This window comes from Homarus americanus, unplaced genomic scaffold (genome assembly GCF_018991925.1).
Source record: "Homarus americanus isolate GMGI-L3 unplaced genomic scaffold, GMGI_Hamer_2.0 scaffold30108, whole genome shotgun sequence".
NCBI lineage: Eukaryota > Metazoa > Arthropoda > Malacostraca > Decapoda > Nephropidae > Homarus > Homarus americanus.
Window position 1 is genome coordinate 11,287,834 of NW_024748109.1, and position 25,124 is coordinate 11,312,957.

At 46.8% G+C, this 25,124-nt stretch overlaps 1 protein-coding gene across 1 annotated transcript in view; it reads left to right on the plus strand.

Moving 5' to 3' along the window:
- LOC121880074 (spectrin beta chain, non-erythrocytic 1-like) overlaps positions 1–25,124 on the plus strand; it is a gene marked incomplete in the record, with an annotated part of 309,746 nt that overhangs the window by 21,882 nt on the left and 262,740 nt on the right. Inside the window, 1 exon segment of the mRNA XM_042387083.1 lies at positions 17,519–17,635. Coding sequence (XP_042243017.1) covers positions 17,519–17,635 — 117 coding nt within the window.

Below are 25,124 nucleotides of genomic sequence, written 5' to 3' on the forward strand. Positions count from 1 at the left end.
ATGTATAGTTATTCTCATGTTGGTATAATAGTCACCCCTGTATCATGTTGGTATATAGTCACCCCCTGTATCATGTTGGTATATAGTCACCCCCTGTATCATGTTGGTATATAGTCACCCCTGTATCATGTTGGTATATAGTCACCCCTGTATCATGTTGGTATATAGTCACCCCTGTATCATGTTGGTATATAGTCACCCCTGTATCATGTTGGTATATAGTCACCCCTGTATCATGTTGGTATATAGTCACCCTGTATCACCCCCCTGTATCACATGTTGGTATATAGTCACCCCCTGTATCATGTTGGTATATAGTCACCTATCATGTTGGTATATAGTCACCCCTGTATCATGTTGGTATACTGCATCACCCCTGTATCATGTTGGTATATAGTCACCCCCTGTATCATGTTGGTATATAGTCACTGTATCATGTTGGTATATAGTCACCCCTGTATCATGTTGGTATCATGTTGGTATATAGTCACCCCTGTATCATGTTGGTATATAGTCACCTGTATCATGTTGGTATATAGTCACCCCTGTATCATGTTGGTATATAGTCACCCCTATGTATCATGTTGGTATATAGTCACCCCTGTATCATATTTGGTATATAGTCACCCCTGTATCATGTTGGTATATAGTCACCCTGTATCACATGTTGGTATATAGTCACCCCCCTGTATCATGTTGGTATATAGTCACCCCTGTATCATGTTGGTATATAAGTCACCCCTGTATATCATGTTGGTATATAGTCACCCCTGTATCATGTTGGTATATAGTCACCCCTGTATCATGTTGGTATATAGTCACCCTGTATCATGTTGGTATATAGTCACCCCTGTTGGTATATAGTCACCCCTGTATCATGTTGGTATATAGTCACCCCTGTATCATGTTGGTATATAGTCACCCCTGTATCATGTTGGTATAGTCACCCTGTATCATGTTGGTATATAGTCACCCTGTATCATGTTGGTATATAGTCACCCCTATCATGGTATATAGTCACCCTGTATCACCCCTGTATCATGTTGGTATATAGTCACCCCTGTATCATCATGTTGGTATATAGTCACCCCATATCATGTTGGTATATATAGTCACCCTGTATCATGTTGGTATATAGTCATGTGGTAATTTATATAGTCACCCCTGTATCATGTTGGTATATAGTCACCCTGTATCATGTTGGTATATAGTCACCCCTGTATCATGTTGGTATATAGTCACCCCTGTATCATGTTGGTATATAGTCACCCCTGTATCATGTTGGTATATATAGTCACCTGTATCATGTTGGTATATAGTCACCCCTGTTGGTATATAGTCACCCCTGTATCATGTATATAGTCACCCCCTGTATCATGTTGGTATATAGTCACCCCTGTATCATGTTGGTATATAGTCACCCCTGTATCATGTTGGTATATAGTCACCCCTGTATCATGTTGGTATATCGTCACCCCTGTATCATGTTGGTATATCGTCACCCCTGTATCATGTTGGTATATCGTCACCCCTGTATCATGTTGGTATATCGTCACCCCTGTATCATGTTGGTATATAGTCACCCCTGTATCCTGTTAGTACAGTATAGTCACCCCTGTATCCTGTTAGTAGAGTATAGTCACCCTTGTATCCTGTTAGTACAGTATAGTCACCCTTGTATCCTGTTAGTACAGTATAGTCACCCTTGTATCCTGTTAGTACAGTATAGTCACCCTTGTATCCTGTTAGTACAGTATAGTCACCCTTGTATCCTGTTAGTACAGTATAGTCACCCTTGTATCCTGTTAGTACAGTATAGTCACCCTTGTATCCTGTTAGTACAGTATAGTCATCCTTGTATCCTGTTAGTACAGTATAGTCACCCTTGTATCCTGTTAGTACAGTATAGTCACCCTTGTATCCTGTTAGTACAGTATAGCCACCCTTGTATCCTGTAAGTACAGTATAGTCACCCTTGTATCTTGTTAGTACAGTATAGTCACCCTTGTATCCTGTTAGTGCAGTATAGTCACCCTTGTATCCTTGTATCCTATTAGTACAGTATAGTCACCCTTGTATCCTGTTAGTACAGTATAGTCACCCTTGTATCCTGTTAGTACAGTATAGTCACCCTTGTATCCTGTTAGTACAGTATAGTCACCCTTGTATCCTGTTAGTACAGTATGTCATCCCTGTATCATGTTGGTATATAGTCACCCTTGTATCCTGTTAGTACAGTATGTCACCCTTGTATCGTCTCAGTGCTGTATGTCACCCTTGTAACATGTCCGTACAGTACATCACCCTTGTATCATATTAATACATTGTAATACTGTAGTCACCTCTGTATCACGTTAGTACAATATCAGTCACACTTGTATCATGTTAATACAGTATAATAGTCACCCCCTGTATCATGTTAGGACAGTATAATAGTCACCCTTGTATCATGTTCGTACAGTATATAGTCACCCCTGTATCATGTTAGTACAGTATAATAGTCACCCCTGTATCATGTTCGTGCAGTATATAGTCACCCTTGTGTAATGAGACAAAATCTCACATGAAGAGGTAAGTTAGGAGGTTATAGTAGTAGAATATTATAGCGAGAGGAAATGGTAGCGTGTCTCGAGGGTGTGATGTCAACACTGTATATTAACACAGGCACAGTACAAGTGTAGTATATAAAACACCAATGCGTGTTACAGCTTTATTATCCTAGTTCAATAGGGGGGATTAATGGGGGGGGTTCGTACACAATTTATGATAGACTATGGTATTCTCGTATAACCTAACCTCACAATTAGAATGGGCACTTCACTAAGTCGATCGTTGGGGAGGTTCGGGATCACTGCACTTCCACAGTCTACACAGCCAGCACTTACTGTTACACGTGGAGTTGACAGCACTCTGTCGGTGGACCCGGCTGAGACTTCGTTACACTTAGTGGCGGGCTTCTCTCGAGCGGGACTGGGGACGTGGTAGCTGGCCCTTCCTGGTCACAAGACACACTCTCTGAGGGAGGGCTCGGACGTCCTATATATTGGAAGACCAGCCGTCAGGTTGAGCTGGGGGGCGGCGGCGGCGAAGGATCTCCTTACATTTGCCATTCACAGTAAAGTCAATAAACAGTGCGGTATCCTGTATCACACTCGTCAGTTCTCACTCTGCAGCAAGGAAAGAAATCTATTATGATCTTGTTTACCAACACGTGATACATTGTCACACATTATGGGGGCCTCTGGCTCTACAAAAACACAACCCCTGATTACTGCATAGAAGAGAGTTGTGCGGACAATGGCCTACTCGGAAAAAAATTGTCACTGACGAACAATTTGCTAAATTGAAAACGTTAAAATTCGAGGATATTAACACATACTGCTGTGCCCTATTTGTTTACACATGTCAGTCACTTGATTGACATTAATTATTTCCAGTTCGGGAATAATCAGATACAACTTTGGACACCCAGAGCTACTAAGATCCCCCCCCCCATGTGTGCCTCAGTCCCAGACCTCCATAAAATATCTTGGTGTGAAGGTGTGGAACAAGCAAAGACTACGTTCCCTTCCTTTAAAAAATCATCTCTTAAAACATCTATTTTCTAAGTATTTATATTTAAAAAAATATTTATTTTCTAAGTATTAATACTTTTGTAATTACGTGCTTTATATTCCTACTTTTATCATACCACCAAAACCATTATATCAGAAATTTTCATGGAGATAGATAAAAATTACCATTGCAATGATTATATATTTGCCGGCACAACATATACTGACATCTTCTGTCATCTTGTTTCACCTTAATAAAACCCAGGTTGTATTGCTTTCCTCCCTTATCGTATTAATGTATATCAATCCGCTGTAAAATATGTATATATTTATGTAAATGTAAATTAATGTAAATGTAAATTAAAAATAAATAAATAAATAAATAACGAAGTGATAACCGTGGTAACATCCTGATATGTTCTTACAAGCATCATTTTACGTGTACTATTCCAGATGGTATTAAATGTTACATAATACTTCCCCGAGATAAATGTACAGTATATATCAGGTGCCATTAAGAGAGCTCAGGCTCTCAGTTGGCTCGGCCATGTCAATATTGTTATTGTCGACTCTGTATCTGTATTTTTCTGGCTAAATAAACTGTTTCAATATCAGTGTAAGTGTGGCATCCTTATCACAAACCGTGCATCATGTTACGTATGTACAGTATTTGTATGTTTAACCGTCCATCCTATCGCTAATATTAATCAGTGTTGCTAGGGAGCTCATTATTCTCAACTTAATCAAAATTCGAAGTAAGATATACGGCAACTTGACTGTAGCTAAATTATGAATTCAGCCAAACTCGTTATAATATTGTAATGATAATTGTTGATGTTGAGGCTGTGGAAATTTTCTTTCTCACACTGAGTAAAGTGAAACGTCACGTAGGGTGGGAGGGTCAAGGACTGTCACTCCTGGTACGTGACTCCCATGCTGCCGGGTTAACCGCTGTCGGCCGCACGATGTTTTGTCTGGCCACACTAAGGGCGGTCATTCGCCAAACCGACATGTATTAATTTATACCAGTCATATAACTTTGGGTTCTTCCATTGTGTATTGCAAGATGTAACATCCAGCCTGAACCACCCCCCACAAGACTGTCAAAGTATTACATAATGTTAGTTAGTGGTCATAGTTATATGTACTCTACCTCGTATGTGCGTATATTACACAAATGTGATTTTTTTAGTTGGTGTTTGTAATTTCTAAATGAACAGCTGTCACCAACCTGGAAGTTAATAGAGATGAATGGCAGTGATGTGACTTAAAATAGAGTAAATAGAGCTGGTTTGGGATATGACAGTGACGTTTCACTAACATTCACATTACTTAATTGAATATGACCTCGAGACGTGTCCGTTATTAGTGTTGTGTTGCCGACCTGGTGCCAGCGGCGCTCGCTAATAAAATATTTTCCCAGTGATCGTTAGTGTCGTATAATTTATATCGTCGATTTGTAACAATATACATTAAGTAAGGCAGACTTAATTTTATTTTATAGCAGATTGTAGTTATTGATAACTGTTGGAGTGAATATTTACTGTAAGGTAAGATTCTTTGTTCTGCATAAATTTATGGAGTTTATCGCGGCGTGAGATGGTGTATCAGTGTTGGCCTCACTACCACGGTAGATCGTGTACACTACAGGTTGGACACAACGCTCAGAATGATTTAATACCTTACTATCACATGTGTTGACGAACTGGCAATACTATCTAATTGATAGATCGTAAAGATTACATGAAATTTCTTGATATAGTGTTCAAGTTAGAGAGATATTAGACTGGTGTGGTGGTGTTGAAAGGGTGTAGGGCGGGTGTCAGTAGTGTGTAGTGTAGACTGTGACGGTCACGGAGGGCGGGCAGGATCAAAACATATTGTTAATACCTGTTGTGTGTGTGGGGGGGACTAGTACAGTTACCACCCACTACGCCACTGTCGACTGCCGTGGGAGGAAGACTGGTGGTCACAGTTATAGGCATTGTGTTTTATCGAAGTAAATTGTAGATTTCACTGATAAGGTTTGTTAGTGATGATTCTGAATTAGGTTAGAAGGTTGGCAGTGGGTAATATGAAAACTCAGGCATGAATTTTTTACAGCCCTAACTAATTTTACAGTACAGTACGTAATTTGAATTTTTGTATCGAGCGTATTTCAAACTCGAGCATTACAGGAACATAATAAGCATATTCATAAATAACATTAACTTAATTAAAATTACTTCGTGTTCTTGTTATTCAAGCAAAAGGTCACTTATTTTTTTGAGAATATATTTGCTTACTGTATGTTTTATGTTGGTATTGAAGATTTGGCAAGTGAATCATTCTCATAAATTATTTCCCTCCGTGACGCACATGTGACATATGGACACGTGTCTAATGACTTAAACGTTATAACGCACGATCACACGTCTTTACACAGATTTAGATACTGGATGAGGGTAGGCGGCGTGTGTGAAGTCTCTACGGTCAAGAGTAAGAATACCTGACGGGTCAGGCTCACCACGTGTACGGTGAACACGCCTGCCACCACTACACTAATCAGCCACCATATGATGAAAACTGCAAATTAACCCTAGTTAAGATTTAATCACCGGATTTTTACTCAGGCTTGATCGAAGGAGGTTCTCGCGTTTCATAAAAATTTACGGAGTTCCATGCAAAATGGGAGGGCTCTCCTCCACTAATTTTTGTTACAGTTGTGCTGCAAAATGTATCGCCTAATATAAGCGTCATGTGGTTTTGTGCGTCTACTGTATAAGTTGTGATAGTATGAAAAAAATATTAAAGAAAGGACTAACTTGTATTAGTGACCATAAATATATACTGTAACTAATTGTCGTAGAAAATGCTAAACTGGGTAAGAAATAAGCGATATATTTTTCGTTCTGTGAAAAGGCACGATAAGCCAGATGCATTATTTTAATTATTAATTACTATTCACAGAGGGGCGAGACTAATACATCATACGGTAGTAACTTTGCAGGCTTATTTAGACAGTTTTTTTATACTACCCAAAACAAGTGGAATCCTATAGCTCGGTACATAGATCATGAACGTTATATGAATCAGCCGGACCTGTGCTGCCCAACTCCACTTATGTAATTCACAGCCTGTCTTAATACATGTCTATCCTGCAGCAGGCTAACATGGGGGAGACGTAGTTCCAGGGTGATAACATTTAAAAAGTATACTGTAGTCTTCAAGATCCAGCTCCCTTCTACTCGTCTCCTCCATCCAGGGCTGTGTGCTGACTCTCTCGTGTTTGTACATGTTGCTTCAGCTGTACTCGCTAGTTTTGGTCCAGGGCATTGCTAACATAATTAGTTCCTTAAAATTGGATATTACACCCGAGACTACATGAGTTGATAAAACTCAAGTACTTCTATCAGACGTTGCTGTGGAATGTTTTATCAGACGTTGCTGTGGAATGTTTCACAGAACATCCTTTTCTTCTGCGATATACTGTATAGTCTACGGGATCACTTGGTTTTTGTCACCTCACAGCAGTGAGGTGAGGATGACTTTTACAGTTGCTTGTTTTCTTAAAAACACCAAAACAACAAAAATATCACGTGTTAACTAACTGCAACAAATAGAACACCGTACCAACCACTTTCCATAGTACGGGAATGTTATGATGTGCCTTCGCAGTTGTTGAAATTTTACACTTGTATTCTTTATAATTATCATATATAGATAAATTTCTGACTGACTAATAATAACAATAACTGATATGAGGAAATAGTTGAAAAAGTAGGTTACTATCATGTAAACACACCTTTAACTTGGTCATCTTTAGGATAAAAAAAAATATAGAATGTGAGACTCGTAAGGTTCTTTGATCTGCTGTGATGTACATAAACGCAGGTAAGTGATGACGGTAATCTTGGAGAAATATGACTGTATATGGAAGATGATGACCAGACACGAGTGAATTCATGTAAAAAAAAATCGTGATAGCGCTTTAACTACTGATGACCAAGGGATGGCGGGGGTAAGAATGATAAGTGTGTTGGAGAACAATCTTGGTTTTATCATGAGTGATTGAAGCCTGAAGTTGATAACAGTTCAGGCGGTGATGGGGATATTACTGGTACAGGTGAACGAACATGGACCTCACGGTGGACTTGACTGAAGGCACATGTGCTATTAGTGATGTAGAATAAATAGTGGTAATGGTTATGCCACTGATAGAGGTGTTCCTTCAGATACACAAGTCAGTGATTTTATCAAGATATATATATATATATATATATATATATATATATATATATATATATATATATATATATATATATATATATATATATATATATATATATATATATATATATATATATATATATATCCTCAGTGCTGAAGTTGTAGCGATCATAAATGTGCCCCAAGTTACTATCATGTTTGTTCACTTGTTGATTCATTAGACAATTTAATATTTAATTTGTCCCGATAGTCATGTCGCGACCTCTATACTAAGTTCAAGGTGGAACGAGTAACACAACGCTTAGGTTCATTTCGTGGAACATCCGGAGTGTTAACCGCAGAATTAATGACCTACAATGGTTTGTTAAAGTTTTTAACATTGATGTAATTGGTTTACAAGAACCTTACACGTCCAGCACCCAGAAGAAAGCTGCACCCAGGATAGCTGGGTTTACAGCATATACAATAGTGGAGCAGGAAGTGGCCTGCTAAATGTAAAGAATGGTCTGGTTTGTAAATGGATCAAAACTCTCAATGATGAAAGTATTCCTCTCAACAATTTACAGTAAAGACAGCAAACAATAAATTTTCGCTGTATAACATCTATGTTCGGTGTAATGAGCTGCGAGCAGACGTGTTACCAAAGCCATCAGGTAACAATGCTATGCTGTGTATGAGTGACTTTAACTCTCGTCACACTGTCCTCGGTGATGTCCAGTGTAACACTAATGGGAGGGCGTTCGTGAATTGCATCAATAATCATAATATCACTGTATACGACACAGACAAAGTGACACATCTGATGGGGAACAGACTTGATTATGTGACTGGGTATAACCTAGTAGACAGTAATGCCAAGGCTAAGGACATCTCAGACCACCTAGTCAGTGATCATTATGCAATACTTACTGAATACACTGTTGCTGATGTCAAGTGTGAACCCCATCCTAAGCTCAGAATTAACATCTCAGATAATCTTAAACTGCACTTCAAGGCCTACATCCACAGATGGTATGCTGGATATACACCTGGGTCAGTGGATGAATTTTGCTGTGATCTTGTAAATGTCATTACCATATTATACCACCTGGGTTAAGTCAAAGGGGGTGGCAGCACTAAACCACCTCTGTGGACACATGGCCCCATCCTCATCAAAGAAGGAGAAAGGGTAGAACAGCTCGCCACCACTTATAAGCAAAATAAAATTAGTGATAACCTCCTGGCATTCCTCAATGCTAACAGAGAATTTCAAGAACTCAAAGGTCAGGTGAGAAACACCTATTGGGAACAATTCTTACAGGGGATTAATAGACCAACCACTAGCAGAAGTGTGGAACAAAATTAGAGCCATTACCAAGTCACCCACCCCAGTACAACTTCATCACAGCCCTGCAGAATATGCTGACATATTATTAGACCAATGGTCTAGTGTGTCTAAATCACTTCCCTGCCTCCTGACATACAGCAATATCTTAAAACCACACACATTAATAGGGGTTTCAATATTGAAATAGCCTGTTCCTCACCAGACCTGTAAACATGAGGAAAGAGCTCGGACTGCCCTCCTTATCTAAGAGGATAGCTCTACTCAATACCATGTTTTGTCAAAGTTTTGAAGAACAATGGTTCCCAAACGACAGCTCAAACTGAGTTGATGTTCTATCTAAGTAATCCCGACTATCTCGCTAACATTCCACAAAAGACTCTCTTTGGGGCGTGGCTTCATAAAAGTGCTGCAGATTTCTTGAAACTGAATGTCCCAATCACCCCAGACGAACCCATTAATGCCATTCCTCCTTGGCTGGATATATCAGTTCCTATTAATTACACTCGTTGGTAGTAAGCAAATGTTTAGCATCGATGTTATGAGATGTCACACTAGAAACTATTAACAGACAGAGAGAGTATTAAATCAAGTGAATGTTATGCTTTTACTGATGGTTCTGTGCAGACAAACACAGGTAAAACAGGCTGTGCAATTGTAATATATAAAGAAAGAGATGATTGTGTCAAACAAGCAAAGGCTGAATAACTGGGCCAGCACAACACAAACTGAACTAACTGGAATCTACTTAGCTATAGACTACCTTAAAGAAAATGGAGGTGGGGTGATATTCTGTGACTCTCAAAGTACTTTGAAATCAATGAACAGCCCGTCAGGCAATATGTCTAAAGTTGTATGTGATAACTGCCAATGAGAACAACTCTCGTATCGAATTTGTGTGGATTCCGTCCCATGTTGGAATTAGGTATGACCGTGCTGATAGACTGGCCAATGAGGCTTGTAAGAAAGAAAATGTTGACTGTGACCTTGGCCTGTTCAATGCTGTACTTATAAACATTCAAGTCAGAATCATGAACTCTCCCTCTAGAAGAACTGAGAAATGCAGAGACCTGGCAGTTGTAGCAATAGTAAATATGACAAATTTTGTGACAGAACCAGACAATGTGATGTAGTCGTGGCCAGAATTAGGCTAGGATACACACATGTCTGGCAAGTTAGTAAAGCTGTACCCGTTCCGGAACACTCAGCATGTTAACTTTGTGATAAACCTTTAAAGCATACACTTGAACACTATATTATTGAATGTGACACTGTCAAAGACTTCAGGCCACCTGACTTATTGTATCATGAACTTTGTAATTACTACATTGAATCGGTGGTGCTTGAGGACCTTCTTGCTGTTTATCCCAAATTTGCTGGCCCACACTGATTAGTCTTCAATTAGAATATGACGTCCAATGTATATGAACCACTGTCTTGCATGGCAGCGAGCAGTGACATCACCCACACGACTCTGACCTATATATACTGCTAATGAATATGATGTATTTCTTTGTGTACGAACCTCTGTCCTGCTTGGCAATGAACAGTTACATTACCTACAGTGTACATGAATCTGAAGATGTGAATTACACGAAAGCGCTTGGGAACTTCGTGTTTTTTCTTTCCTTGTGGTTATCAGCATATACCTAGATCACGCGCACCTACAGTGATTTACTTGCATATATATATATATATATATATATATATATATATATATATATATATATATATATATATATATATATATATATATCTCTCTCTCTCTCTCTCTCTCTCTCTCTCTCTCTCTCTCTCTCTCTCTCTCTCTCTCTCTCTCTCTCTCTCTCTCTCTCTCTCTCTCTCTCTCTCTCTCTCTCTCTCTCTCTCTCTCTCTCTCTCTCTCTCTCTCTCTCTCTCTCTCTCTCTCTCCTCTCTCTCTCTCTCTCTCTCTCTCTCTCTCTCTCTCTCTCTCTCTCTCTCTCTCTCTCTCTCTCTCTCTCTCTCTCTCTCTCTCTCTCTCTCTCTCTCTCTCTCTCTCTCTCTCTCTTTGTGTGTGAACCTCTGTCCTACGTGGCAGTGAGAAGTGATACCACCCTCAGTGTCAAGACCTGACTGAATTACTCAGAATAGGCAAACTGTAATCCAAGCTTTGTCAATAAATTTGTTAAACTAAACTAAACAAAGGGACGAGGGTACTGTGACTGACACCTTTGTCTGACGGAAGATGAGAGGAGAGAACAGTCTTTTATACAGTCTGCGTGTTTAGTGCATACCTTAAGTTAACACAACGTTAATGATTATTTGAGTGAATTGAATTACGAAGAATTTTACATAAAAAACTGTAATGAGAGGAAGAGTTAAAGCTCGTAGTGTGAGAACCAGGAACAGGAAGATGATAATGATGTGTCCAACACTTTGGTGCACCTGCAGCACCACAAGTGGATTCGAATGTTCATTCATTAATTTTATTCAGGCAAAAGCTGTACAGGTACAAGTTCCGTGCTGGGTGGTGGTGGTCACTGAATCAAGGTACAGTACAGTGTTCTCTCACTGCCGGGCGGGTGTTGTTTGTACCCCTCCACTCCTCCCCGGGATCCTCCTGTTTAGATTAATTAGATTGTAAGTCATATTCTGCTGAGCTGGCATTTTGGGATCACGGGAGGTTAGAGAGACTGATGAACGCCGGTTTAGCAGGCGACTGACTGACTGGTACATTTCATCTGTTTATAGCAAAGCGTGGCAGGTCCCTAATAATGTCAAGTGCCAGGCCTGTGACTAGGAGGAGGGATATCTGGTCAGGGAGGGAAGAGGTGTTTGTAACGGCTGGGGACCTGTAGGAGGAGGTCTTAGGGCAAGTGAGGATGTAGTGACGGAGGGTGCGAGAGTCGGGTAGGCCACAAAGTTTACAAACAGTGCGGTGAGGCTCAGGGTTTCCAATGTACTCCCATAGGTACCTGTACCCTAGGCGCAGTCTCATGTATATAATCTGTTGAGATCGAGTCAGAGATTGATACTCTTTGTAGTGGCGGTTGGAGTCACCGGTTACAGCGTCATAGTGGCATAGTGTGACGCTGCCCCTTTGTTTCAGGTGTGTCCATTTTACGTCGAATGCTTCTCGTTGTGTGGCGTGTATGCGAGATTTGAGATGATTCAGGGAGAGGGCGAGGGTGGCTTCAATATCTTCTTCTTGTGTCGCTTCTTTGGCAAGTCGATCAACAGTGTCACAGGCAGTTATTCCTATATGTGACGGGATCCAAATAAACTTGACACGGATGTCATCAGTTTGTTCTAGATTGGCGACGGCGGCTAGGGTGTGTTGGGAGGAGAGGGAGGGTAATTTGAGCCTCGCTAGCGCAGAAGTGCTGTCACTGATTATCAGGAGGTTCCGGCGTTCAGTGCGAGCATAGGTCGCCCCCTCATGAATGCCCGCGAGGATGGCTATGCTTTCAGTGTCAGTGAAGGAGGCCCAGTCGTGGACCCTGATTTTCTTGCGGGCCTGGCGCTCAGGAATCCATACAGCTGCCCCAGCGCAGCCCAGCGTGGTGACAGACCCATCACAGTAGACAGGCATAGGAGGGAGGAAGTCGTAAGAAGAAAGAGGCGACATCAACTCAATCTCACTCCAAGAGCCTTTCCCCCCACACACTCATCATTCTGTCACTTTATGTAACTTGCTGACAAAACCCATGGCTCTTCAGGCTTCCACGCCCTTAATGCAGGAGTCAAAAAGGCAAGCATGAACTCCACATGCTTCCCAGTTGGGCACTGTAAACGCTTCTGCGCTTCACCTTGCACAGGATGTAAGGGGGTGCCCAATAAATTAGCCCCCTCCGGGGCAATCTGTAAAAAAAAAAAAAATTGACTGACTGGGAAGAGGAAACTGTTATATATATATATATATATATATATATATATATATATATATATATATATATATATATGTATATGTGTGTGTGTGACGTCATAGGCACAGCTAACTGATTGGCTTAAACTTAGCATCACTCTACCCAGTGACAAGTGCGCCCATGTTCAAATCACCAGAGACTTCGTTGGAGAGTGGAACAGTACAGACATGTGTGGGTGGGTGGATTTAACATGGCGAGGTGTAAGTACAGTAAGTGTACCCTGTGGTAAACTCCCTTTACATGATGTTATTTTGTGAAGCTAGCTAGGGGTTTAGATTCTTTTGAAACTGTGACTGCCACCTTAAGGACGTAAATAAATACAGAAACCGATATAAGCGCCATCAGTTAATCCTCCCCTTTGTTCCGAGTTGAAATCTTCGTAAATGTGTAATGTAGTGAGCCATGAGCAACAACACACCTATCACCTAATACAGTATGTGATAGGTGTGTTGTCCCTTAGTGCATGATATACATGTACCTACATTGTCATCGTCCTCTCTCTCTCTCTCTCTCTCTCTGTCTCTGTCTCTCTGTCTCTGTCTCTCTGTCTCTGTCTCTCTGTCTCTCTGTCTCTGTCTCTCTCTCTCTCTCTGTCTCTCTCTCTGTCTCTCTCTCTCTCTCTCTCTCTCCCTCTCTCTCTCTCTCTCTCTCTCTCCTCTCTGTCTGTGTCTGTGTCTGGGTCTGTCTCTGTCTCTGTCTGTCTCTGTCTCTGTCTCTGTCTCTCCTCTCCTCTCCTCTCTCTCTCTCTGTCTCTCTCTCTGTCTCTGTCTCTTTCTTCTCTGTCTCTGTCTCTCTCTGTCTCTCTCTCCTCTCTGTCTCTCTCTCTCTTTCTGTCTCTCTCTCTCTCTCTCTCTCTCTCTCTCTCTCCTCTCTCTCTCTCTCTCTGTCGCTCTCTCTGTCTCTCTCTCTCTCTCTGTCTCTCTCTCTCTCTCTGTCTCTCTCCTCTCTCCTCCTCTCTCTCTCTCTCTGTCTCTCTCTCTCTATCTCTCTCTGTCTCTCTCTCTCTCTCTCTCTCTCTCTCTCTCTCTCTGTCTCTGTCTCTCTCTCTCTCTCTCTCTCTCTTCTCTCTCTCTCTCTCTCTCTCTCTCGCTCGCCTTGTAACTTGTAACCCAACATGCCTTCATTACCACCTCCTCCTCCCTCACGCATTCATCACTCTCTGTACGAAATAAATATATTTAAGAGTAAGAATTAGACAAATATGAAAAAAAAAAAAGAAAGCAGAGGAATAAATAGAGAAAATAAAGGGACAAATAAACCCCAGTTGTTACAGGATAGTAGTCAGGGGTTTTCATTGTCGCTCAGGGAAGACATTTTACTGTGTATGAATGTTACGATATACAAGTCTGGAAGAGTAAATGAATGATATAAATAAATTGATAGTACAGTACAGTTTTTTTCAATTATGATTATACGAAATATAAATATGGATATATAAAATGAGGATTATACAACAGGCTAAAGACTTTCACTAGGGAGAACGTGACCGTTGAGAGGGCAGATAGTTAACGGGCGTGCAACACCCCATGAATTATGAGGTGTTCGGCCGACCCTTTCTGTTGCGCAGGGGACGAGTTCGTGCTGGGATGGTCGCCCCTCACCAGTTCCACACTTGTTGAATTTTCTCTAAGGAAAAAAAATCGTTTATCGTAGAATTTTGAATTATAGCTGTATTTTGCCATTGGGTGTCAGACTGAAATTGGTGAGGGTGAATAAGTAATTGTAGATGTATATTATACATTTTCCTCGAACCTGTGGTTGATTTATTAAGAAAGCTCTGCCCTGAGTTGGTATTAGTATGAGATTGTTGAAATAAGGTGAGTGTATATTTTGTTTTGATCCATAACTGGCCAGGATCACGACCACAACATGGTGGCCTCACCAACCAGTATTAAAGAGAGTGGTAGTCGGGGACACAGCCGGCGGCCTGCGTTACGTAAACAAGTGCCTTGAGGTGGAGTACGAGTCACAGCTGGTGTTGTAGGTAGCGTTTCAATATGTATTTGTTCATAGTGCATAAAACAGGTTCTTGTGACAGTTGTTGAGGGCGTAGTGGCCGCAGGTATCCATGGTGGTGTGAGTATTTGGCTCCGTGACACAGAGAACAACATGTAATTTACATACTCTTCGCCCCTCTTGTATCTGAAGGTCGGGTCCCTTATTTTGCAACCAAGTGTTTTTGCCTCTAGTTATTCTTCTTTGTGATGATGTTCCGGAGTTATTGTTTCGTTAGATCTCTTTCAAAGTTTCTATTTCACTTCAAAAGGTTTATCAGGGGTGGATCCAGGGTGGAGTCCTGGGGGGTCCGAACCCCCCTTTTTAACAGAAAATTCCGATACGTTTTCTTAAATGCAATATTGTACTCGGGCTTTATTGTTTAATAAAAAATAATTATTATTGACATTAGAATATCTCCTAATATTAAGTACACATGGCTTCAAAGTGGCCTCAAAATGCCCATGATATTGGTCAGATTTAAAAAAAAAAGAGGGGGGGGCTTGCCCCCCCCCCCCACCCAAATCCCCCTGCTGGGTGGTCTCGCTATGCTCACCATGTTCCCCATCCACAATTTATTGGACCCCCCCTTTTTTTATATTCCTGGATCCGCCTCTGGTTGTGCTGGGAGATTCGGTACAAAGGACACGACTTACGTATTTATTGAAGTTTGGCAAGATAAAGCTCATCGGAAAATGTACCGCATTGAAAATTAATTTAGTATAAAAAAAAACAAGTAATTTATTGAAATATTCCTTAATGAAGATTTCATTATAATGTTAAAGTTGAAATACCTCAGTAATGAAAGATTACCAGAGGGGGTCGGTTAAACCGCCAGTTACTTCCGTTGGTTAAGTTTGAGCGGAAGAGATGCCACACCCACTTCTCCACGATGACCGCACCCCCCTCTCCATATCGAGAGCGAACACATGCTCATCAGCTATTTTAGCCATTATACATTAACCTTACCCCTCGGCAGTGGCTGCTTAAGGACCAGCCACATAACAAGGGCGGTCGCAGGTTAAGCGGGTCATGACCGTAAGGCCGCGCAGGGATCCTATCCTTCCACAGCACAGGTCGTCCTGACCAATTATTCCTTCTCCCAGAGACAGGCCTGGCACTTGACTTATTAGGGACGTGCCACGCTTTGCCATGAACAGATAAATTGTATCGGGAATCCCCCCCCCCCCTCCTCCTCCACCACACCACACTCGTCCTTCTGTCACAATAGGTAATTTGCCGACAATATCCATGACCCTTCAGGCACTTGAGTACTTACTGCGCCAGTCGTCTAGTTGCTTAATACACGGTCACAGCTATAGACCGCGCTAGCCCCTGGGGTCAACAGCTCTCGCCCTATTCGGTGACGTCAACCTGGTGGACCCCGTCAGTGTGTAACAAAACTGGCATCTTACATGTGCAAGTAGCCGCTGGTACACTAAACCTCTTCTCTGCCAGAGTAGTCAAGGATGACGTACATATCCTGCCTAGTGTACGTAATACAGTTGTATAGTGAAGAGGGTAGTATTGACCGATGAAGACTGGAGTATGGATTAGCAACACTATTGTAGTAGTGTATGGTGATAGGGGGCCTCACACACACCACGACTGGTTCTGATGTAGATGAACCAAGAAGCAACACACTGCTGCTTATTACTCCATTTTTTTTTTTTTATGATGTCCGAGCTCCTCGTATCTCAAGCCTAGCACATCGGCTGCTGTGTTACGACTCGGGTAAATGTATCTTTCTTTGGTCGAATTTTGCAAATATTTCCTTTCTATTTATTTATTTATTTATGTCTGTGAGGGTGGTACGGTAACATAGTGGTTATCGTATTAGACTATATCCATCAGTCTGTTTCAAATTCCCTTTTAAGGAGGCAATGTATGATTGATATATATATCCGGAGTGACCAGTATAGTAGGCCAACCATATCGTTACCGTCTCGACTTAAAAACCTAACTGGTGAACGATTATCCAGACTGAAGGCACGTAGGGGAACATGATGCCTGTCCTCAATCAGTTTGTTCGGTATATAACTTAAGGTCTGTGGTACACACCTGGTCAACGTCACATTAAGTGCGTTTCCCCTTTTCTACCTCATACTCGTACAGTATATGCAAGAACAAAACAAAAGTTAGGGAGTATTCTTAACATAGTTACTTTTAATTTCTGGAGAGGAGGGTAACTGAACAGGGTGTTCTCCCCACATTTAACTACTCTCGTCTCCCTGCCCCAGTATCTTTCCTTCTCGACCCACTCCTTACCCAGTTTAACCTGTCATGCCCAAGCTTGAGCTTTCACCCCGGCTTGATTCAGTCATAACGTCACAAGTATCTCCAGCGTGACCTTTTAAGGACAAGCCATCCCCAATTTGACCCAATACCCCGAAACTTGACCTGTCATTTCCAACTTAACTCATACCCACCATTTCCCTGAAACTTAATCTCTCGCCGTATTGTGAAATGTACCCCCCCCTCCCCTCCCCTGCAAGGGTTAGCCTAAGGCCATCAGGTGCAATGTAATTGATGAGTGTTTTGGTTGACAGGTACGACTGGAGAGTATCGGCGCCGAGGACATTGTGGACGGCAACCCGCGCCTCATCCTCGGTCTCATCTGGACCATCATCCTCCGCTTCCAGATCCAGGAGATCGAGATTGACGTGGTGAGTGTAGTTAACTTGGGCAGTGTGTGTGTGGGTGGTTGATGGCGCTCTGATGTAAGGAGTCGGCACGTATTACATACACAGTAACATTGGAAGGGCAGTGACCTTGATACTGTTGAATATAGTGACTGACATAACTGAAGGTACAGAGTAACATGGCAACACAGGAAGTACTGAATAGCATTGACACCACTGGAGGTAGTAACATTGACACCACTGGAGGTACAGCGTAGCGTTGACAACACTGGAGGTACAGCGTAACATTGACAACACTGGAGGTACAGCGTAACGTTGACAACACTGGAGGTAGTAACATTGACACCACTGGAGGTACAGCATAACATTGACAACACTGGAGGTACAGCGTAACATTGACAACACTGGAGGTACAGCGTAATGTTGACAACACTGGAGGTAGTAACATTGACACCACTGGAGGTACAGTGTAATGTTGACAACACTGGAGGTACAGCGTAATGTTGACAACACTGGAGGTAGTAACATTGACACCACTGGAGGTACAGCATAATGTTGACAACACTGGAGGTAGTAACATTGACACCACTGGAGGTACAGCGTAGCGTTGACAACACTGGAGGTACAGCGTAACATTGACACCACTGGAGGTACAGCATAATGTTGACAACACTGGAGGTAGTAACATTGACACCACTGGAGGTACAGTGACTGGCAGCATTGAAGAAAATTGACTTTGTCAACAATGTGGGGTACAGTGACCTTGGCAACACTGTGGGAGTACAATGACCTTGGCAACACTGGGATACAGGGACCTTGGCAACACTGTGGGGTACGGAGACCTTGGTAACACTGGGGTACAGGGACCTTGGCAACACTGTGGGGTAGAGAGACCTTGGCAACACTGGGGTACAGCGACAGCGACCTTGGCAACACTGCGGGGTACTGCAGACCTTTGGCAACACTGTGGGAGTACAACGACCTTGGCAACACTGTGGGAGTACAACGACTTTGGCAACACTGTGGGGTACAGGGACCTTGGCCAATTGTGGGGTACAGAGACTTGGCAACACTGGGGTACAGGGACCTTACAACACTGGGGGACAGTGACCTAGGGTAAACTGGGGCACAGCGACCTGGCAACACTGGGGGTACAGTGACCTTGGGAACACTGTGGGGTACAGGACAGCAACACTGTGGGAGTACAATGACCTTGGGCAACATTGGGGGCACAGCGCAACTGGCAACACTGTGGGGTACTGTGACCTTGGCAACATTGGTACGCAATTATGTGGCAACACTAGGTACAGTGACCTTGGCAACACTGTAGTACAGTGACCTTGCAACATTGTGGGAGTACAACGACCTTGGCAACACTGGGGTACACAGTGACCTTGGCAACACTGTGGGTACAGTGACCTTACAAGTAAAATGACCTGGCAACACGGGGGTACAGGGACTTGGCAACACTGGGGTACAGTGACCTTGGCAACACTGGGGAATACAATGACCTGGCAACACTGTGGGTTACAGCGACCTTGGCCACACTGGGGTACAGTGACCTGGCAACACTAGAATACAATGACCTTGGCAACACTGTGGGTTACAGCGACCTTGGCCACACTGGGGGGGTACAGTGACCTTGGCATCACTGGGGAATACAATGACCTTGGCAACACTGTGGGGTACAGGGACCTTGGCAACACCGTGGGGTACAGTGACCTTGGCAACACTGTGGGGTACAGTGAACTTGGCGACACTGTAGGGTACAGTGACGTTGGCAAGAATTTGGGAGTACTCAGTACAGTGTTTTTTATAACAATGAAAGCACCGTGTCCTTAAGAAGTACAGTAACCATGACCACGCCAGATGTAATGACCTTGACCGTGGTGGAGGTGCCAAGTGACCTTGACCGTGGTGGAGGTGCCAAGTGGCCTTGACCGTGGTGGAGGTACCAAGTGACCTTGACCGTGGTGGAGGTGCCAAGTGGCCTTGACCGTGGTGGAGGTACCAAGTGTGGAGGTGCCAAGTGGCCTTTGACCGTGGTGTTGGTGCCAAGTGGCCTTGACGTGGTGGAGGTGCCATGACCTTGACCGTGGAGGTCCCAAGTGGCCTTGAGGTGACTGTGGAGAGGTCCCAAGTGACCTTGACTGGGTGGAGGTCCCATGACCTGAGGTGGAGGTCCCCTTGGACTGGTGGAGGTCCCTGGGCCTGACTGGGTGGAGGTCCCAAGTGGCCTTGACCGGGGTGGAGGTCCCAAGTGGCCTTGACTGTGGAGGTCCCAAGTGGCCTTGACCGGGGTGGAGGTGTGGTGGAGGTCCCAAGTGGCCTTGACCGGGTGGAGGTCCCAAGTCCTTGACTTGGAAGTGACCTTGACTGGGGTGGAGGTCCCAAGTGGCCTTGACTGGGGTGGAGGTGCCAAGGGCCTTGACCGTGGTGGAGGTGCCACCTGACCGTGGTGGAGGTGCCAAGTGACCTTGACGTGGTGGAGCCAGTGACCTTGACCGGTGGAGGTGCCAAGGACCTGACTGGGGTGGAGGTCCCAAGTGGCCTTGACCGGGGTGGAGGTCCCATGACCTTGACCCGTGGTGGAGGTGCCAAGTGGACCTTGACCGGGGTGGAATGGCTTGACCGGGTGGACTGGGGTGGAGGTCCCGGGTGACGACCGGGTGGAGGTCCCAAGTGGCCTTGACTGGGGTGGAGGTCCCAAGTGGCCTTGACCGGGGTGGAGGTCCCAAGTGGCCTTGACCGTGGAGTGGTGGAGGTCCCAAGTGGGCCTGACCTGACCTGGGTGGAGGTGCCAAGGACCTTGACCGGGGTGGAGGTGCAAGCGACCTTGACTGGGTGGAGGTGCCACCTGACGGGGTGGAGGTGCCAAAGGACCTTGACGGGGTGGGAACCAAAGGACCTGTGGAGGCGCCAAGTGACCTTGGGGGTGGAGGGTGACCCTTGACCTGACGTGGTGGGGTGCCAAGTGACCTTGACTGGGGTGGAGGTGCCAAGTGACCATGGTGGAGGGTGGAGGTGCCAAGTGACCTGGGGTGATTGACCTGACTGGGTGAAGTGACCTTGACTGGGGTGGAGGTGCTATGACCTTGACCGGGGTGGAGGTGCCTTGACCGGGGTGGAGGTGCCAAGTGACCTTGACCGGGGTGGAGGTGCCGTGACCTTGACCGGTGGAGTGGCGCAGAAGTGACCTTGGACCTGGGTGGAGGTGCCGGACATGACCAAAGTGACCTTGACGGGGTGGAAGCCTTGACCGGGTGGAGGTGCAAGGACCTTGACTGGGGTGACCCAGTGACCTGGGGGTGGAGGTGCAAGTGACCTTGACCGGGGTGGAGGTGCCGTGAGCCTTGACGGGTGGAGGTGCCAAGTGACCTGACCAGGAGTGACCTGAGGTGCCTGACTTGACCAGGTGGAGGTGCCAAGTGACCTTGACCGGGGTGGAGGTTATTGATGACCGGGGTGGGAGGTGCCAAGTGACCTTGACCGGGGTGGGGCCAAGTGACCTTGACTTGACAAGGGTGGGTGCAAGTGACCTTGTTGACCTTGACCGGGGTGGAGGTGCCGTGACCTTGACCGGGGTGGAGGTGCCAGAGCCTTGACCGGTGGAGGTGACCGGGGTGGAGGTGCCAAGTGTGACCAAGTGACCTTGACCGGGGAATTGGAGGGTACCGGGGTGGAGGTGACCGGGGTGGGTGCCAAAGTGACCTTAAGTGACCTTGACCGGGGTGGAGGTGACCGGGGTGAGTAGTGACCTTGACGGGGTGGAAGTGCCAAGTGATGACCTTGACCTGGGGTGCTAAGTGACCTTGACCGGGGTGGAGGTGCCAAGTGACCTTGACCGGGTGGAGGTGCCAAGATGACCTTCTGGTGGAGGTGCCAAGTGACCTTGACCGGGGTGGAGGTGCCAAGTGACCTTGACCGGGGTGGAGGTGCCAGAAGTGAAAGTGACCGGGAGTGGAGGTGCCAGTGAACCTTGACCGGGGTGGAGGTGCCAAGTGACCTGACCGGGGTGGAGGTGCCAAGTGACCTTGACGGGGTGGAGGTGCCAAGTGAACCTTGACCAGGGTGGAGGTGCCAAGTGAACCTTGACCGGGGTGGAGGTGCCAGTGAACCTTGACCGGGGGTGGAGGTGGAGGTGCCGGGGGTGGAGGTGCCGTGAACCTTGACCGGGGTGGAGGTGCCAAGTGAACCTTGCTTGACCGGGGTGGAGGTACTTAAGTGAACCGGGGTGGAGGTGCCAAGTGAACCTTGACCGGGGTGGAGGTGCCAAGTGAACCTTGACCGGGGTGGAGGTGCCCAAAGTGAACCTTGCCAGTGAGCCAGGGTGGAGGTGCCAAGTGAACCTTGACCGGGGTGGAGGTGCCAATGAACCTTGACCGGGGTGGAGGTGCCAAGTGAACCTTGACCGGGGTGGAGGTGCCAAGTGAACCCTGACCGGGGTGGGGTGCAAGTGGAACCTTGACCGGTGCCAAGTGAACCTGACCGGGGGTGGAGGTGCCAAGTGGGTGGAGGTGCCATTGACCTTGACCGGTGGAGGTGCCAAGTGGCCTTGACCGGGGTGGAGGTGCCAAGTGACCGGGGTGGAGGTGCCAAGTGGCCTTGACCGGTGGAAGTTGCCAAGTGGCCTTGACCGGGTGGAGGTGCCAAGTGGCCTTGACCGGTAGGTTAAGTGGCCTTGACGGGTGGTCTAGTGACATGAGCCGGGGTTAAATTAATGGCGCCGAGCCGTGGTGGTCCCAAGTGGCCTTGACCGTGGTGGAGGTACCAAGTGACCTTGACCGGGGTGGGTACCAAAGTGACCTTGACCGGGGTGGAGGTGCCAAGTGGTACCGTGACCAGTGGGTACCAATGCACTGACCGGGGTGGAGGTACCAAGTGACCTTGACCGGGGTGGAGGTACCGTGATGACCTTGTTGACCGGGGTGGAGGTACCAAGTGACCTTGATGACAGGGTGGAGTACCAAGTGACCTTGACCGGGTGGAGGTACCAAGTGGCCCTTGACCGGGGTGGAGTGCCAAGTGGCCTTGACCGGGAATTGGAGGTACCAAGTGGCCTTGACCGGGGAATTGGCCTTGTGGGGAAGTGGCCTTGACCGAGATTGGGTACCAAGTGGCCTTGACCGGGTGGAGGTACCAAGTATGGCCTTGACCGGTGGAGGTACCAAGTGGCCTTGTTGGGGTGGAGGTACCAAGTGGCCTTGACCAGGGTGGAGGTGCCAAGTGGCCTTGACCGGGTGGAGGTACCAAGTGGCCTTGACCGGGGTGGGTACCAAAGTGGCCTTGACCGGTGGGTACCAAAGTGGCCTTGACCGGGGGTGGAGGTACCAAGTGGCCTTGACCGGGGTGGAGGTCCCAAGTGGCCTTGACCGGGGTGGAGGTCCCAAAGTAGCCTTGACCGGGGTGGAGGGTCCCAAGTGGCCCTTGACCAGGGGTGGAGGTCCCAAAGTGGCCTTGACCGGGGTGGAGGTCCCAAGTGGCCTTGACCAGGGGTGGAGGTCCCAAGTGGCCTTGACCAGGGTGGAGGTCCCAGGCTGGCCTTGACCGGGTGGAGGTCCCCAGTGGCCTTGACCAGGGTGGGGAGGTCCCAAGTGGCCTTGACCGGGGTGGAGGTCAGTGGCCTTGACAGGGTGGAGGTCCCAGTAGCCCTTGACCGGGGTGGAGGTCCCCAGAAGTGACCTTGACAGGGGTGGAGGGTCCCAAGCGGCCCTTGATGACAGGGGTGGAGGTCCCCAAGCAGCCTTGACCTTATGTATATATGTGAAGGTCCCAAAGCGGCCTTGACCGGGGTGGAGGTCCCAAGCGGCCTTGACCGGGGTGGAGGTCCCCAAGCGGCCTTGACCGGGGTGGAGGGTCCCAAAGCAGCCTTGACGGGGTGGAGTCCCCCAAGCAGCCTTGACCGGGGTGGAGGTCCCAACTGACATGACCAGGGTGGAGATTTAAAGCGGCCTTGACAAGAATTGGAAGTCCCCAAGCAACCTTGACCGGGGTGGAGGTCCCCAAGCTGGCCTTGACCGGGGTGGAGATTCCCAGCGGCCTTGACCGGGGTGGAGGTCCCAAAGCGACCTTGACCGGGGTGGAGGTCCCAAGCGACCTTGTGACCGGGGTGGAGGTCCCAAAAGCGACCTTGACCGGGGTGGAGGTCCCAAGCGACCTTGACCGGGGTGGAGGTCCCAAGCGACCTGACCAGGTGGAGTCCCAAGCGGCCTTGACCGGGGTGGAGGTCCCAAGCAGCTTGACCAAGAATTGGAGGTCCCAAAGCGGCCTTGACCGGGTGGAGGTCCCCAAGCAGCCGAAGCCAGGGTGGAGGTCCCCAAGCAGCCCTTGACCTAAAATTGGAGAGTCCAAAGCGGCCTTGACCGGGGAATTAGATACCAAGCCTTGACAAGAAATTGGTACCAAGCGGCCTTGACCGGGGTGGAGAGTATAAAGCAGCCTTGACCGGGGTGGAGTACCAAAGCGGCCTTGACCGGGGTGGAGGTCCCAAGCGGCCTTGACCGGGGTGGAGGGTCCCAAGCGGCCTTGAGCAGGGGTGGAGGTCCCAAGCGGCCTTGACCGGGGTGGAGGAGGTCCCAAGCGGCCTTGACCGGGGTGGAGGTCCCAAGCGGCCTTATTGACCGGGGTGGAGGTCCCAAGCGGTATGACCGGGATTGGAGGTCCCCAAGCGGCCTTGACCGGGGTGGAGAGACTAAGCGGCCTTGACCGGTGGAGGTCCCAAGTGACCTTGACCGGGGGTGGAGGTCCCAAGCGAGCGCTTGACCGGGGTGGAGGGGGTCCCAAAGCGGCCTTGACCGGGGTGGAGGTCCCAAGCGGCCTTGACCGGGGTGGAGGTCCCCAAGCGGCCCTTGACCGGGTGGAGGTCCCAAAGCCTTGACAGGGTGGAGGTCCCCAACAGCCTTGACCGGGGTGGAGGTCCCAAGCAGCGCCGACCGGGGTGGAGGTCCCCAAGCGGCCTTGACCGGGTGGAGGTCCCAAGCGACCTTGACCGGGGTGGAGGTCCCAAGCGACCTTGACCAGGGGTGGAGCGACCTTGACCGGGGTGGAAGTCCCAAGCGACCCTGACCGGGGTGGAGGTCCCAGCGACCCATACCGGGGTGGAGGTGGCGACCCTGACCGGGGTGGAGTGCCAAGCGACCCTGACCAGGTGGAGGTGTAAGCAGCCCTGACCGGTGGAGTGCCAAAGCAGCCCTGACGGGGTGGAGTGCCAAGCTGACCCCTGATGACGGTGGAGGTGTAGCCCTGACCGGGAGTGGAAGTGGCAGCCCTGACCGGGGTGGAGGTGCCAAGCGGCCCTGACCGGGGTTGGAGGTCCCAAGGTGACCCCGACTGTAATAATAATAATAATAATAATAATAATAATTAACTGTTTATTGAAAGAGCATGGCTGCCGGAAGGCTGAAAATATAGTTACATAATTGGGGAATGGGTCTCGATTTACAAATAGTATACAAGTAACATAAGTGTTATAAATATGATATATAATAACTAGGTGGGGAGAAGCTCAAACTAC